The following is an 18003-nucleotide window of genomic DNA, read 5'->3' as shown; positions in this document are numbered from 1 at the left end:
TCATTTAATCTTCAAGACCAGATGAGGTGAAGACACAGCATACCAAAAAACCATGTGCGATAGGAACTATGAGTATTTCCATTTCACAGACAAGGAAACTAAGGCACATAGAGTTATGTAACTTGCTCAAGATGATACAACTAAGTAGCACAGCTGGAAATCAAACCCAGTTAGATTCCAGTGTGTGTGCATAGCCACCATCTTATGTTGCCTTCCCTACACTATACTGTGGAAGAAAGTATTTGCTACACATTAAAAAATAATAATATACAAAATGCATAAAGAGCTGCTACAGATCAAAAAGATAAATGTAAACAACCCAATTAAAAAAAAGGGGGGGGGATAAAAGAAGTTGGACACAGTAGCTCATGCCTATAATCCCAGCACTTTGGGAGTTCGAAGTGGAAATATCACTTGAGCCCAGGAGTTTGAGACAACCCTGGGCAACATAGGGAGACCCCTGTCTCTAAAATAATTTTTAAAATTAGCTGGATGTGGTGGCATGTGCTTGTGGTCCCAGCTGCTTGAGAGGCTGTGGTGAAAGGATCGCTTTAGCCCAGGAGGTCAAGGCTGCAAGTGGACCATGATTGCACCACTGCATTCCTGCCTGGGCAACACAGTGAAAGCCTGTCTCAAAAATAAATAAATAAAACCATATATATATGGTTAAAGTGATATAATTTAAGTTATGTATATTTTGCCACTTCCCAAAAAATGTCTACTTAACTCACAGAGTTACTGTGAAAATCAAATGAAGAAGTAAAAGCCTTTTTAGGCTAAGTGCGGTGGCTCACACCTGTAATCCCAGCACTTTGGGAGGTCGAGGTGAGCAGATCACCTGGGGTGATCCAAGACTAGCCTGGCCAATATGATGAAACCCCGTCTCCACTTAAAAAACAAACAAACAAACAAAATTAGTCCGGCGTGGTGGCGCGCCTGTGGTCCTAGCTACTTGGGAGGCTAAGGCGGAAGGATCGCTTGAACCCAGGAAGCGGAGTTTGTAGTGAACCTAAACTGCGCCACCGCACTCCAGCCTGGGCGACAGAGTGAGACACTGCCCCCTCCCCCAACCACGCCCCCCAAAAAGATCCCATCTGTACAAAAAAAGCTTTTAATTAGCCGGATGCGGTGGCGCGCACCTGTACCAGTAGTCCCAGCTACACGGGAGGCTGAGGCGGGAGGATGGCTTGAGCCTGGAATTGGGAAGGCAGCAGTGAGCCGTAATCGACTCTGGGCGATAGAGCAAGCTATCTGTCTCTTAAATATATATATGTTTATTTTATTTATTTTTATATACTTTATATATATTTTAATATTTTATATATATTTATGTATATATAAATACACACACATATATATTTTTAAGAGACAGATAGCTTGCTCTGTCGCCCAGAGTCGATAATGGCTCACTGCTGCCTTCCCAAAATACACATATATGTGAATATATACACACACATATATATAAAATGTATATATATTTATATATATAAAAATATATGTGTGTATATATACATACACACACACATACATATGCAAGCATCTTTAACACAATTCTGATAAAGTTGCTTTGTTGTTGTGTGGGGCGTGAGAGGTGGAGGTGTGTGTGGTGGACCTGCTGAAGCCTGTTCACGGACCGCTAGGGGTTCTAAGTTAAATAGCCGCAGAGCGGTATCACTAATCCAATGAACATTTTAAAACAGTGAACTCTACAAAGTGGGCTGGAAGACAGGTGAAATCAAAACCAATTTTTTTTTTTCAACACACTGTTGCTGCCTTAATGTTTTATTTCCTTCTTCTTGTTTTCTTTTCTTTCTTTTTTTTTTTTTTTTTTTTTTTTTTGAGCCAATCTTTGAAAGTTGGAACACCTTTCCCTTTTATTTAATACAATAGGTGACTTGCACCTACGGAGAGCTTGGAGAAAACACGGACAAGTGGTATTTTCCCGCGGATCAGGAGTCTAAAGACGCAGTGTTAAATCGCTGTTGTGCGCTTGCGCGGAGTTTCCCGCATGCTCACTAGCTGAGGTAGGGCTGCCATCCATCTCGAAAGATTTATTGACAGTGCCAAAGCTCGGTACTGGACACGACGAGGGACCTGGGTTTACGATAACGCGCTTTTGCTGCCCCTGAAGTGTGTTTGGTCCAACGTTGTTCCAGGTTTGTCGCCGTAAGTTTCTCTCCTGCCGGTCTGGGCAAGAGCCAGGTAGATAGGATTTATGTTAAATAAAATAAAATAAAAAAGGTTTATGTGAATCAGATTGCTTCTCCAGATATTCTGATTTCGGACTTGGACTCTAGAGTGTCAATATTTTAATTGTTTATCTGTGCTTTTATCTTCGTGATCTGGAAGGTTTTTATAGCCATATATTGTAGAAATAACAAGACAAACCTAGATATTGAGTTCGTTGATGCACCCAAATTTAAAAACTGCTTGGCACCTAAAAGTAAATTTATTTAAATAGCAAATATTCGTCCAACTGCCATTTCTACATATTTGTAGGTTTGCGTGATTTATTTGGATTTCTCTGGAAATATAATTGCTGGTTCAAAAGATATGTATGTTATACTTTATTAAGGTTCTCAAAGCTCTCCTAAGAGGGTTCACTACTTTACCGACAATGCTCAGGTACATGTTCCTTCACACCCTTGCAAACTGGACAAAGGACAAACTTACTTACTTTCTTTCTTTCTTTCTTTCTTTCTTTCTTTCTTTCTTTTTCTTTCTTTCTTTCTTTCTTTCTTTTTTTCTTTCTTTCTTTTCTTTTCTTTTCTTTTTTTTTCTTTTCTTTTCTTTCTTTTTCTCTGCTTCTGCTGCTGCTTCTTCCCTGTTTCTTCTTCCCCCTTCTTCTTCCTCCTTCTTCCTTCTTCCTCCTTCTTCTTTCTTCTTCTTCTCCTTTCCTTTTTTTTTTTTTTTTTTTTTCAGACAGGGTCTTGCTCTGTAGCCCAGGCTGGAGTAAAGTGGTGCCATTATGTCTCACTGCAACCTCGACCTCCCAGGGTCTGGTGATTCACCCACCTCAGCCTCCCGAGTAGCTGGGACTATAGGCCTGACTGAAAAAATTAGGCGTGGTGATGCGTGCCTGTAGTGCCAGCTCTCAGGTGTATGAGGCAGGAGAATCACTTGAACTCTAGAGGGTGAAAGTGAGCCGAGATCAGCCACTGCACTCCAGCCTGGGCTACAGAGCAAGACTATATATCAAAAAAAAAAAAAAAAAAAGTATTTAAAAGTTTAGCAACTGCCCTGCCATTTATGCAAAATTAAATTTCCCCCATGATTTGAAACACTACCGTTAGTGTGTTCGGTTCTATTTCTGCAATTTATTTCCTTAATTTGTCTCACTAGCCAAACTTTTATATCATTTTGATTAAATCATACTTTATCATATTTTGATAATTGATAAGGGGAGTACCTCTGTTCTTTGTTCTTCTTCCAGAATTTGCTCCATTATGCTTACATTTTTATTTTTTCAGATGACCTTGAACATTATCATCAGGCCAAGTTCCAAAGTATAAATAATTTTAGTATTTTGATCTGGAACTCATCATTTTTAGATCCTAATCCTCATATGGTCACAATCTTTATATGAGAAGAAACTAATGTTTGATTCCTGTTGTTTTTCCATCCTTCTGAACTAGCTCTTTGGCAGTTGTAAAGATTTCTCAAATGGATAGGTGTTAGGTCGATGGCCTTAAGTGCTATACAGCTTTTTTTCTTGTCTACTCCAAGCCTCAGGGCCAGAATGTTATGAAGAAAAGCCTGTACTACACTCTGAGGGTCATGTTGATTATCATTTTGTATTCTCAAGGTCAGAATACTGTTGGAGAAACCACATAAACTCTTTGCCCTTAACACTGCCCTAATGTCCCTCCCTGCAAAATAACCAAAATAAGGACAATCATAATAATGGTTAGCCAGTATATTTGGTGTTTACCTTGTGCCAGGGACAAGTGTTTTCTTTACATGTGTTACTAATTTAATAAGTACAACAGCCCTATAAGTACTATTGTCTCCATTTTACAGATTGAGGTACAGAAAATTTAAGTGGTTTTCTCAAAGTCCACAGCTGAGCCAGGATTTGAACACAGGTAATTGGCTCCAGAACCTGTGCCCTTAACCGCTATCCTGTTTTAGATTAGGCTTTCGGAAAGACACCTTCACAAGAGTGTTTTAAGGCCCAAAGATGTAAAACTGGTAGAGAAAGAAGTACAATGGTGTTATTTGAACTGCTTTAAGAAAGTTAACTTGCCTGTAGCTAGTTTAGGCTTTGCTCTTGATCTACCTGTATCATCAAAAGGTAAATCTTATTATAGTATAGGAGGGGGCATAATTAAAAAGGCTAAAAGGGACCTCTTGTATAGATTTTGTGCTTTGATAATTTGACTATTTATTTTTTCTTTTTTTTTTTTAACCAAGAACCAAAATTGTATTCATCTGTTTAAAAAATACGTAAGAAAACGATTAAGGCTAGGGCATAGTACTATTTCATTACTAATTCAGTTTGGACCAGAGAAGTACTTCAAAGAAGAATGGTAAAATATTTTCCTATTTGCCAATTAAAAGCGATTTGTGGAATCTCTTTATAAATCATTGTGTGCTTTACATCAACATTATTTTTCCCATTTTTATTTTCTTCTATTATTTTTCCCATTCTTATATTTTATAAGCTGATGTTAGCTTTAATTGGTGGTTATTATATATAATATCCTTTTGTGATGAAATTAGTAGACAGACAATGCCTGAAAGTTTTTCCTTGGAAGAAAACACCATGGACTTGGCAAATACAAGGGTAAGTAGTTGAGTCATTTATGGAGCCTGATAAGGCTCAAATGGTTGCTTAACTGGTTCAAAGGTAAATGAGATCTATGAAAAGTTATAACAACACCATACAGTGAGGGAAGGTGATCATCCTATTACAAAAGAATTCTTACATAACATGAGAATTGAAGGAGCATATGAACACATAATTAAAATGTGGTCAAGACATCTGGGTAGAACAAAACAGTTGCACAAAGACCACATTTCCGGTGCAGAATAAATCAGATATATGCCTGGATATGGATATAAAGGAATAGAAATAAGAGTGACAAAGTATTTACTAAATTATTTCTGTTTTCTTTTCTTTTTCTTTTTTTTTTTTTTTCTGAGACAAAGTCTCTCTCTGTCGCTCCGGCTGGAGTGCAGTGGCGCGATCTCGGCTCACTGCAACCTCCACCTCCCAGATTCACGCCATTCTCCTGCCTCAGGCTCTGGAGTAGCTGGGACTACAGGTGCCCACCACTATGCCCAGCTAATTTTTTGTATTTTTAGTAGAGACCGGGTTTCACTGTGTTAGCCTTGATGGTCTCAATCTCTTGACCTCGTGATCTGCCGGCCTCCCAAAGTGCTGGGATTACAGGTGTGAGCCACCGCACCCAGCCGCATTTCTCTGTTTTCTATCTGAAGTGCTCCTGAATTAGTAGTAATTGTAACTGGTTTATTCCACATGTAACTCCTAGTATGCCAAGAAAATTAATCTAGCCTGATTATGGTATCATAAAACAAACACTTTATATAGAGTCATCCCTCAGTATGTGAGGGAGGTTGATTCCCTGAGAATCAACTGAGAACCCCTGAGAGTATTGAAATCTGCACATACTCAAGTCCCACAGTTGACCCTCCAAAACACTCATAGATGAAAACTCAGTTTTAACAGATCATAGACTCTCTTGAAAATAAAATAAAAATATATTTTAAAAAGTCAGCCTTTCCTGTCTACAGGTTTTACATACCTTTTCTGTCCACATTTGGTTGGAAAAAATCCACAAAGTGAACCGGTTCAGTTCGAGCCCATGTTGTTCAAGTGTCAGCTGCAGTTAGAAACCCGTTATATTGGCTGAGCGTGGTGGCTCACTCACGCCTGTAATCCCAGCACTTTGGGAGGCTGAGGCAGGTGGATGACAAGGTCAGGAGATCAAGACCATCCTGGCTAACGTGGTGAAACCCCGTCTCTACTAAAAATACAAAAAATTACCCGGGCACGGTCGCGGGCGCCTGAAGTCCCGGCTACTCAGGAGGTTGAGGCAGGAGAATGGTGTGAACCTGGGAGGCGGAGTTTGCAGTGAGCTGAGATTGTGCCACTGCACTCCAGCCTGGGCAACAGAACGAGACTCCATTTCAAAAATGAAACCCTTTTCATTTTCATCTTAATTTCCAGATAGCTATTGGTCACAGTATGGTATTCATTACCTTACATAAATTTCTTTTTTTTTTTTTGAGATGGAGTCTTGCTCTGTCGCTCAGGCTGGAGTGCACTGGCACCGTCTTGGCTCACTGCAAGCTCCACCTTCTGGGTTCATGTGATTCTCCTGCCTCAGCCTCCTGAGTATCTGGGATTACAGGTGTGTGCCACTACGCCCGGCTAATTTTTGTATTTTTAGTAGACACAGGGTTTCGCCATGTTGGTCAGGCTGGTCTCGAACTCCTGACCTCGTGATCCACCCGCCTCGGCCTCCCAAAATGCTGGGATTACAGGCGTGAGCCACCGTGCCCGGCCATAAATTTCAATTCCATCTTCCTTCTGAAGAGTTTCAAACACTTCACTTATTGTTTCAGTTAGGTTCATAATTCCTGTCAATAGAATGTGGATGATAGAAACAAGATGTAAAGAAGGCTGGGTACAGTGCCTTACACCTGTAATCCCAGGATTTTGGGAGGCTGAGGCAGGCGGATCTCCTGAGGTCAAGAGTTCAAGACCAGCCTGGCCAACATGGTGAATCCCCGTCTCCACTAACAATACAAAAATTAGCCGGGCATGGTGTCAGCTGCCTGTGATCTCAGCTACTCAGGAGGCTGAGGCGTGAGAATCACTTGAGCCCGGGAGGCAGAGATTGCAGTGAGCCAAGATTGCGCCACTGCACTCCAGCCTGGGTGATGGAGTGAGACTACATCTCAGAAAAAAAAAGAAAAAAGAAAAAAAATGTTAAAGGGGTTATAACGTACGTCAAATCAAATATTCAGTCAGAAATTTGTGGTAGAATAATGACTATTGCTGAATGGAGATTTATAATGTCCTTTATAGTCGCAGGGCTAAGCGTGGTGGCTCAGGCATGTAATCCCAGCACTTTGGGAGGCCAAGGTGGGCAGAACACTTGAGCTCAAGAGTTCGAAACCAGCCTGGCCAACATGGTGAAACCCTGTCTTTACTAAAAATGCAAAAATTAGCCAAGCATGGTAGCAGGCGCCTATAATCCCAGCTACTCAGGAGGCTGAGGCAGGAGAATCGCTTGAACCCGGGAGGCAGTTTGCAGTGAGCTGAGATTGCACCACTATACTCCAGCCTGGGCGACAGAGTGAGACTCCATATCAAAAAACAATAAATAAATAAATAAACATATATATATAGAGAGAGACACACCATATATATATATAAAATAGTCCTTTTGTCTAGGGAACAATCATGTGTTCCCTTATTGCGATGAAATAATGTTGATTTGATTTAGAGATGGGAAGTTTTTGTCATAGGTCGATTCCCCATAAAACTGTAAGACAGAGATAAAGTGGAAGAGGTTTATTAGGGAGTGCTTTTGGGATCATTTGTGGGAGGGAAGGGGAGGAAGGGAAGAATATAGGAGAAGGCATCTTGGGCTGTGATGCAGTCTCAGCTAAGGCCTCAGTCGACCCCATAGGGTATTCTGGAAGCTGGATGGCCCTTCAGTGCTGGGGTGGCAGCCCACTTGGGGTAGGAAATGGCCTTTAAGTCTCCCTATTGTGACATTTCAGATGAAGTGATCCTTCTCAGCAGATATACTCCCAGAGAAAGATGGCAACTAAGGGCCTTCTGTTGAGAGCTGTCTCAGCGAGTGGGGAAATAAGCTCTTCAATCCTGAAGGGAATGTGGGTGGTACATCCAGAACAGTCACTAAAATTTCAGGATTTGAATTCATATTTTCTTTCTTTTTTTTTTTTTTTTTTTTGAGATGGAGTCTCGCTCTGTTACCCAGGCTAGGTAGGGTGCAATGGTGCGATCTCGGCTCACTGCAATCTCCGCCTCCCAGGTTCAAGCGATTCTCCTGCCTCAGCCTCCTGAGTAGCTGGGATTACAGGTGTGCGCCACCATGCCCGGCTAATTTTTGTGTTTTTAGTAGAGATGAGGTTTCACCATGTTGGTCAGGCTGATCTCGAACTCCTGACTTCAGGTGATCTGCCCACCTTGGCCTCCCAAAATGCTGGGATTACAGGTGTGAGCCACCGTGCCTGGCCAGAATTCATATTTTCAAAGGAATGTACAGGCCGGGCACAGTGGCTCATGCCTGTAATCTAAGCACTTGAGAGGCTGAGGCAGGTGGATCACGAGGTCAGGAGTTCAAGACCAGCCTGGCCAAGATGATGCAACCCTGTGTCCACTAAAAATACAAAAATTAGCCAAGTGTGGTGGAGGCCACCTGTAATCCCAGCTACTTGGGAGGCTGAGGCAGAAAACTGCTTGAACCCGGGAGGCAGAGGTTGCAGTGAGCCGAGATGGCGCCACTGCAATCCAGCCTGGGCAACAGATCGAGACTCCGTCTCAAAAAAAAAAAAAAAAAAAGCAATGTACTTAATTCTAAAGCCTGTTTTTTCTATTTATTTTATTGGAGCTAGAGACTTCTCTGACACGCCTTACTTTTCCAGGTGATTGGTCTTCATTATAATTTGTTATGTTGCTTGTTCTCTTTATTTGGCTACTGACAAAGATGGAGGTAAATAATAGCGGAGAATATTCATTGATTTTCAGAAAATAATTGTAGTTATATGCAATCCCTCTGATGTGGTGAGGCTTTGTTTCCCCACCCAAATCTCATCTTAAATTGTAATCCCCATAATCCCCACTGTCAAGGGAGAGACCAGGTGGAGGTAATCGAATCATGGGGGCAGTTTCCCCCTATGCTGTTCTCGTGATAGTGAGTGAGTTCTCATGAGATCTAATGGTTTTTAAGGGTCTCTTCCCCCTTTGCTTGGCACTTCTTCCTGCCACCTTGTGAAGAAGGTGTCTTGCTTCCCCTTTGTCTTCTGCCAGGATTGTCAGTTTCCTTAGGCCTTCCCAGTCATGCTGAACTGTGAGTCAATTCAACCTCTTTCCTTTATATTAGGTTGGTGCAAAAGTAATTGTGGTTCTTGGCATTGGAAGTAATAAACTACCCAGTCTTGGGTCATTCTTTATAGCCGTACGAAAACAGACTAATACACCCTCCCTTTTTAATTACGCCCTACACACCTACATCCCTTATACTATTCATACCTCTTTTGGCACTTCCTAGTTTTATGTTATAGACATTAGGTTACATTGTTTTATCTACAGCTCACCAAAATATTAGCTCCTCAAACAAAAATCTTACATCTCATATTTTTAGCCTCCAAAGCACCTTCCACATACTTTGCACATTACCCACCACCTCATACACAAACTTTTTCACATGCTCAGCATCCTGGGCCAGTTTCTCCTATGCTTTGACATGCCTCATCTGCAGACAAACATAAAAAATACAGAACTTATTGAGAGAGTTAATGCCCAAATGGAGTTTTTTCCAAGTCTCTTTTAGTAAATATATGTTAAAGAATTTACTCAGTTAATGGGAGCAATCCCAAGTTAGCGCTCAATTAATATGTGCTGAGTTGGATTTAAGTAAATAAAACCAGTAGTTGACTTTGAAACTAACAAAACATTTTTCTTGATCTCTTTTTAGAGTTTATCATGGCTTCCAGTAACACTGTGTTGATGCGGTTGGTAGCCTCAGCATATTCTATTGCTCAAAAGGCAGGAATGATAGTCAGACGTGTTATTGCTGAAGGAGACCTGGGTATCGTGGAGAAGGTACTCAAACTCTCATATCATTTCATACCAACTTTATTTTTGTTCTTGAGGTTGAGCTAAATGATGTAAAAATGTGGACAGACTTTATCAGTTAAAATAATTGATGGCTCCCTTAGGGAGACTACAAGACCCTTGTTCAAAAGGGTTCGATCTCTGCTTTGAAAATGACTCCAAAGCCGGGTATGGTGGCTCACGCCTGTAATCCTAGTACTTTGGGAGACCGAGGAAGGCGGATGACGAGATCAGGAGTTTGAGACCAGCCTGGCTAAAATGGTGAAATCCCATCTCTACTAAAGATACAAAAAATTAGCCAGATGTGGTTGTGAGCGCCTGTAATCCCAGCTACTTGGGAGGCTGAGGCAGGAGAATCACTTGAACCCGGGAGGCAGAGGTTGCAGTGAGCCGAGATCGTGCCATTGCACTCCAGCCTGGGCAACAGAGCGAGACTCCGCCTCAAAAAAAAAAAAAAGACTCCAGACTTTCTGTATCCAAGATCTTTGTTTATATGTCTGAGTCTTCTGAACCATATCCATCCCCAAGGCATTGTAACCAGGCTTCAAATACTAGAGTAATCTATTACATGCAACGCCATGTAATCCTTAGTCAACATGTTCGGTAAAATCTGGCATTTACATAACTATTTGTTATAATCAAAGTGATACATATTTTTCTTCCTCATGGAAAAGAAACTCAAAACAAGGGTGTTTTTCCCAGTATAGTAATTACAAACTTAAATAGATTATCAGAAAGTTTATAGTCATAGTTAATTCTTAAAAGAAATACCACCATACTTGTGTTCCAGTTTAAAATACAATCTTCTGGCTGGGCATGGTGGCTCACGCCTGTAATCCCAGCACTTTGGGAGGCCGAGGCAGGTGGATCACGAAGTCAGGAGTTTGAGACCAGCCTGACCAACATGATGAAACCCCATCTCTACTAAAAATACAAAGATTAGTCGGGCATGGTGGTGCATACCTATAATCACAGCTACTCAGGAGACTGAGGCAGGAGAATTACTTGAAATCGGGAGGCAGAGGTTGCAGTGAGCCAAGATCGCACTATTGCACTCCAGCCTGGGCAACAAAAGCGAGACTCCATCTCGAAAAATATGTGTGTATATATGTATACATATATACATACATATAATAAAGAATTTAAGGATTAAAAGTCAATATATGAAATACATTATCAGAAAGTTTATAGTGATAGTCAATTCTTAAAAGAAATACCACCATACTTGTGTTCCAGTTTAAAATACAATGAAATCTTAATGAAATCTATTAAAAGTCAATATATGAAACCTTATGTGTAAAATTTGTAATGTGAGGTAATAACCAAATCCCAAGGAAGATTTGTGTGTGTGTGTATATATATATGTATGTGTATATATATGTATGTGTATATATATGTCTGTGTATATATGTGTATATATATTTCATATATTGACAAATATATATATACAAGTTTGTATATATATATACACATACAAATTTGTGTATATATATACAAGTTTGTATATCTTCCTTGGGATTTGCTACATATATATACACGTATATATATACACACACCTGTACTCACACTCTTGTGTATGTGTATATATATAGGGAAGATTTGTGTGTGTATATATATAGTATGTATATATAGTGTATGTATATATACACGGAAGATTTGTGTGTATATATATAGTGTGTGTCTATATTATATATATAAATCTTTCCATATATATACACACAAGGGTGTGAGTACAGGCATATATATGTGTGTGTATATATATGTATATATGTACCAAATCCCAAGGAAGATTGTGTGTGTATATATATACACACATGTATATATATACGTATATATACACACACGTAGATTTGTGTATATGTATATAATATATACACGTGTGTATATATGTGTATATATAATATATACATATATACACACGTATATATACACACGTGTATATATATACACACATATACACGTGTGTATATATTATATATATAATATATACATATATACACGTATATATACACACGTGTATATATTATATATATAATATATACACACGTGTATATATTATATACATATACACAAATCTTCCTTGGGATTTGGTACATATATGTATACATAGATACATATACACACACACACACACACACATATATATACACAGAAATCTTCCTTGGAACTTGGTTATTACCTCACATTACAAATTTCACACATAAGTTTTCATATATTGACTTTTAATCCTTAAATTCTTTATTATAATCTTTTTTTTTTTTTTTAAAGAGACAATGTCTCACTTTGTCGCCCAAGGCTAGAGTAGAGTGGCATAGTCCTACTGATAGCTTGTTGCAGCCTCAAGTTCTGGGCTCAAAGGACCCTCTTGGCTTAGCCTCCTGAGTAGCTAGGACTACAGGCAAGCGCCACGACACCCAGCTAATGTTTTTATTTTGTGGAGATGGAGTTTCAGTATATTGCCCAGGCTGGTCTCAAACTCTTGGCTTCAAGTGATCCACCCACCTCAGACTCCTAAGGTGCTGAGATTATGGGTGTGGGTACAGGTATGAGCCACTACACTTCGCCTAAATCTTTCTTTATTATAGTCTTTGAGGAAAATTGTATTGTAATTTCTTCCAAGTGAGAACATTAATAGGATATGATTTCTCATTAGCACTTTAGCGATTTAATATAGAGTGAGTTTTAGGTCTAACATTTAAGTCTCTAATCCATCTTGAATTGATTTTTGTATACGGAGTAAGGCAGGGATCCAGTTTCAGCTTTCTACTTATGGCTAGCCAGTTTTCCCAGCACCATTTATTAAATAGGGAATCCTTTCCCCATTTCTTGTTTTTGTCAGGTTTGTCAAACATCAGATGGTTGTAGATGTGTGGCATTATTTCTGAGGGGTCTGTTCTGTTCCGTTGGTCTATATCTCTGTTTTGGTACCAGTACCATGCTGTTTTGGTTACTGTAGCCTTGTAGTATAGTTTGAAGTCAGAGAGTGTGATGCCTCCAGCTTTGTTCTTTTGACTTAGGATTGTCTTGGCAATGTGGGCTCTTTTTTGGTTCCATATGAACCCCCATCAAAAAGTGGGCAAAGGATACTAACAGACACTTCTCAAAAGAAGACATTTATGCAGCCAACAGACACATGAAAAAATGCTCATCATCACTAGCCATTAGAGAAATGCAAATCAAAACCACAGTGAGATACCATCTCACATCAGTTAGAATGGCAATCATTAAAAAGTCAGTACACAACAGGTGCTGGAGAGGATGTGGAGAAATAGGAACACTTTTACACTGTTGGTGGGACTGTAAACTATTTCAACCATTGTAGAAGACAGTGTGACGATTCCTCAAGAATCTAGAACTAGAAATACCATTTGACCCAGCCATCCCATTACTGGGTATATACCCAAAGGATTATAAATCATGCTGCTATAAAGACACATGCACACGTATGTTTATTGCGGCACTGTTCACAAAAGCAAAGACTTGGAACCAACCCAAATGTCCATCAATGACAGACTGGATTAAGAAAATGTGGCACATATACACCGTGGAATACTATGCAGCCATAAAAAAGGATGAGTTCGTGTCCTTTGTAGGGACATGGATGCAGCTGGAAACTATCAGCAAACTCGCAAGAACAGAAAACCAAACACCACATGTTCTCACTCATAGGTGGGAATTGAACAATGAGGTCACTTGGACACAGGAAGGGGAACTGTTGTGGGGTGGGAGGAGGGGGGAGGGATAGCATTAGGAGATATACCTAATGTAAATGACGAGTTAATGAGTGCAGCACACCAACATGGCACATGTATAAATATGTAACAAACCTGCACATTGTGCACATGTACCCTAGAACATAAAGTATAATAATAAAAAAAAGAAAAAAAGATGAAATGGAAAAATAAATAAAAAATAATAAAATAGATTGAGTTAAGTCACTCACTTATAAGTGATACATCTATCTAGCGCTGTTACCATAAGAAAAAGTGAGATATATGAATAAAAAACAACTTAGAAAAACGTTGACATGAGTTCATTATAAAACATTCAACGTAATTGCTTTTAAAAAATAAACATAAAAATCAGCATGGGCAACATAGCAAGACCCCGTCTGGCATGGTGGGACATGCTTATAGTCCTAGCTACTTGGGAAGCTGAAATGGGATTATTGCTTGAGCTCAGGAGTTTGAGGCTGCAGTGATCTGTGATCCCACAACTGTACTCCAGCCTGGGCAACAGAGTAAAACCCTGTCTCTAAAATAAATAAATAAATAAATAATATTAAAAACAAACAAAAACAAAAACTCATAAGAACAAATGAAATAAATCTCATTTGCTTTTTTGATAGATTTATAGAGGAAATAGATAGAGGGTATCTTGACTTAAGCAAAACATTTGTTATAGTCTGTCATTTTCTATTTAAGAAAATATTCAAGCTATTTTTAGTTATATAGATGACATCTCCCATCCTGAGCCATGGTTAGGTGTATTCATAACTGGATGAATAACATTATCCACAAATTTAAATTAATGAGTTATTTTCATCCTAGAAAAGGATCACCGCTGGCTGATCACAGGACTCTGCTCCTGACATTGTACTGTTCTCTTTAATTATTAAATAACATACAGTTTTAAAAAAATACCTAATGTGTTATCTGAAGTGGAAGAAGATGATATAGAAAACATACTTATAAAATTTGCCAATAAGGTAAAGCTGAGCAGTCTAGTTAATACATTTGATCACAGAATAAGCATTCAAAATAGTTGCAACCTCTGAGAAAAGTGGATATTGTAACAGGAATAATATAAAGTGCTGTATTCATGTTCAAGTTATGTCAGATAAATCTGATTCAAATTTGTTTGAAAAAGAGACTTTAGTTGACCACAGACATGCTTGGTAATAATCAACAAAATGATACTGCTGCTTTCAGGGGGCTGCTAATCTTATTATTATTATTATTATTATTATTATTATTTATTTTTTTTTTTTGAGACGGAGTTTCACTCTTGTTGCCCAGGCTGGAGTGCAATGGCATGATCTCAGCTCACCGCAACCTCTGCCTTCCAGGTTCAAGCGATTCTCCTGCGTCAGCCTCCTGGATAGCTGGGATTTTACAGGCATGCGCCACCACGCCCAGTTAATTTTGTATTTTTAGTAGAGGCAGGATTTCTCCATGTTGGTCAGGCTGGTCTCGAACTCCTGACCTCGTGATCCGCCTGCCTCGGCCTCCCAAAGTGCTGCGATTATAGGCGTGAACCACTGCGTCTGGCCCCAATCTCATTTTTTACAAAGTTTTTTCTATTACGAAAAGTAGGAAATGGAGAAAAATGCCAAAAAGTAAACAAAAGTCATCCATCATCCCACCATTGCCAATATTTTGAATTATTTCCTTTCAGATCCTTTTCCTTAACATCACTTATTTTCAGTTGATCTTATGTTGAGATTATATTAGACAAACAACTTTGAAACCCAGGTAGCTAAAAAGGAACAGAGATGTAGTGCCAAGTCAGGAAAAAAAGTAATATTCTCATTGTCTTCTGTACTGCTCAGGCATTTCTAGTACTTTAGAGGTCCAGAGCTATGTTGATAGAGTAGGAAATATTTATCTTAGAGAGGGAAAGAGAATTGCTTTCCTCAGATAGAGGAATGACTTTCAATATATATTTTTTTCCTCTAAAGCAGTGGTGTACAAACTTGATTGATATATAACTAATCTTCAAACTGAACAATTCTTTTGAGTAGGTTCATTCAAAAGATACTTATAGAGCACCTACTATATGCTAGACACAATTCTTTAAGGAATAAAATCCTTTTGTGGAGCTTACATTCTAGCAGAATAGTACTTTGCATTGAGATATATAGCAAATCTCAGTGAGGCATAAAGCAGTTTGCTTTTCATGATGACTCTTTATCTCGTTGCAAAGTATTGTTAAAATTCTACTAAGATGAGGCAGGGTGCAGTGGCTCACGCCTGTAATCCCAGCACTTTGGGAGGCCGAGGTGGGTGGATCACAAGGTCAGAAGTTTGAGACCAGCCTGGCCAATATGGTGAAACCCTGTCTCTACTAAAAATACAAAAATTAGCCAGCCGTGGTGGGTGGCACCTGTAGTCCCAGCTGCTCGGGAGGCTGAGACAGGAGAATTGCTTGAAGCCAAGGGACAAAGTTTGCAGTGAGCCAAGATCACGCCACTGCACTCCAGCCTGGGCGACAGAGACTCCATCTCAAAACAAACAAACAAATTCTACTAAGATGATATAATCTGTAAATCTACTTAACCAGGCATATATCAATTGCAACATATCATAATTCTCTGAAAGCAAACTAACAAAGGAGGTTGTGGTTGTCACTTGCAAAACTTTTCTCTTTCACTAGCATGATTATCTGACATAGTGATTGAGTGAGGGTACCACAGGTGAGCTATATGTTAAATATTACAGCAGTTCATATTAGTGTTTTTCAGATTTTCAGAAACAGAATTTCTTAGGCTGGGTGCAGTGACTCATGCCTGTAATCTCAGCATTTTGGGAGGTCAAGGCAGGCAGATCACAAGGTCAGGAGATCAAGACCATCCTGGCCAACTTGATGAAACCCCGTCTCTACTAAGATACAAAAAATTAGCCGGGCATGGTGGCAGGAGCCTACAGTCCCAGCTGCTCGGGAGGTAGGGGAATTGCTTGAACCTAGGAGGCAGAGATTGCAGTGAGCCAAGATCGCGCCACTGTACTCCAGCCAGCGACAGAGCAAGACTCCGCCTCAAAAACAAAACAAAACAAAAACAAATAGGATTTCTTACTCTATACCTGTGAATCAACTTGAGGACCTGTTGAATTATTATGATTAGGATTAGTGTGGAAGTTATAGAAGGATCCAAGGAACACTTTTTCTAATAACTATTACCTTTGCCTTGAAAAGTGATACATTTCCTATCTCTGAACCTATTTAAGCAAAAGGTTGATGTCTAGAGATAAGGAATTTCTAAACTAGAGAAGAAAATGTTCTAGATTATTTAAAAGCTCCTTTCCAAACTTTAACCACTATTAATCCTTTGAGAAAAACCAAGGCAGGAAACTAGTTAACTCATTTGGTGTTAAGTTCTATGACTCTAAAAACTGACAGTGTAATCTAAATTATGTAGGCACTCATGCACAGGGAATCAGAGGACAACTTATTTCTCGTTAGCTCTGCTAAACTTTGCATTCTTTGTTATAGACCTGTGCCACAGACCTGCAGACCAAAGCTGACCGATTGGCACAGATGAGCATATGTTCTTCATTGGCCCGGAAATTCCCCAAACTCACGATTATAGGGGAAGAGGTAAGAGTCGTCAGAGACATTTTTTTAAAATCCTTGTTTACCAAGTGTACTTATAACTGATGCTTTAATGATTTATGTACCACTCTTATAATTTCAAGCATTATATATATTGTTTTAAACACAAAAATAATTATTGTATTCCTTGGACTTGGGGGAAATATCTGATTTTAAGACATTTTGGTCTATTTCTATGCCAGATGTCTTAATTATTGACCATAAAAGATATGGTTACTGTTATACCCAGCATACAAACTGTAAGATGGGCAGAGATCTAGAACTTTGGAATAAAATGGGTTTTGTTGTTGTTTGTTTTTAAACTTAGGCTTATTTGCGTACTTATCCAAAGACTATAACACTTTGAAAGTGAGGGAAGTAGGCCGGGCGCGGCGGCTCACACCTGTAATCCCAGCACTTTGGGAGGCCAAGGCGGGCAGATCACGAGGTCAGGAGTTCAAGACCAGCCTGACCAACATGGTGAAACTGAATCCCGTCTCTACTAAAAATACAAAAATTAGCCAGGCGTGGTGGTGAACGCCTGTAATCTCAGCTACTCAGGAGGCTGAGGAAGGAGAACTGCTTGACCCCAGGAGGGGGAGGTTGCAGTGAGCCGAGATGGTGCCCCTGCACTCTAGCCTGGGCAATAGAGCAAGACTCTGTCTCAAAAAGAAAAAAGAAAGTGAGGAACTTGACATCTAATGTAATATAGGGGAACTATCTGCTGTCAGAGACACTTGTTTAAATGAGTGTATAATACTTAAAGAATCTTTTATTTTTAAACTCTGTTCAAGATAATGACATTGCAACCATTTAGTCAATTTTGATGAGCCACATATGGTTGTTTTTGCAAA

At 39.4% G+C, this 18003-nt stretch overlaps 1 protein-coding gene across 12 annotated transcripts in view; it reads left to right on the top strand.

Moving 5' to 3' along the window:
- The first annotated feature begins 1999 nt into the window (after positions 1 to 1999).
- The window catches only part of BPNT1 (3'(2'), 5'-bisphosphate nucleotidase 1), a 30819-nt gene continuing 14815 nt past the window's right edge, over positions 2000 to 18003 (top strand). For 3 of the 12 annotated variants that reach the window (XM_065542044.2, XM_005540885.5, XM_074036648.1), the window contains exons 1-3: positions 2000 to 2166; positions 9699 to 9826; positions 17051 to 17155. In XM_065542044.2, coding sequence (XP_065398116.1) covers positions 9707 to 9826; positions 17051 to 17155 — 225 coding nt within the window. In that variant the 5' untranslated portion in view covers positions 2000 to 2166; positions 9699 to 9706. Of the gene's footprint in view, positions 2203 to 4020; positions 4086 to 9698; positions 9827 to 17050; positions 17156 to 18003 lie in introns of all 12 variants that reach the window. The other 9 variants (XM_015450201.4, XM_005540883.5, XM_074036658.1 and 6 more) reach the window with 6 other exon arrangements.

Source organism: Macaca fascicularis, chromosome 1 (genome assembly GCF_037993035.2).
Source record: "Macaca fascicularis isolate 582-1 chromosome 1, T2T-MFA8v1.1".
Lineage (NCBI taxonomy): Eukaryota > Metazoa > Chordata > Mammalia > Primates > Cercopithecidae > Macaca > Macaca fascicularis.
This window is presented reverse-complemented; position numbering and strand designations above follow the sequence as displayed.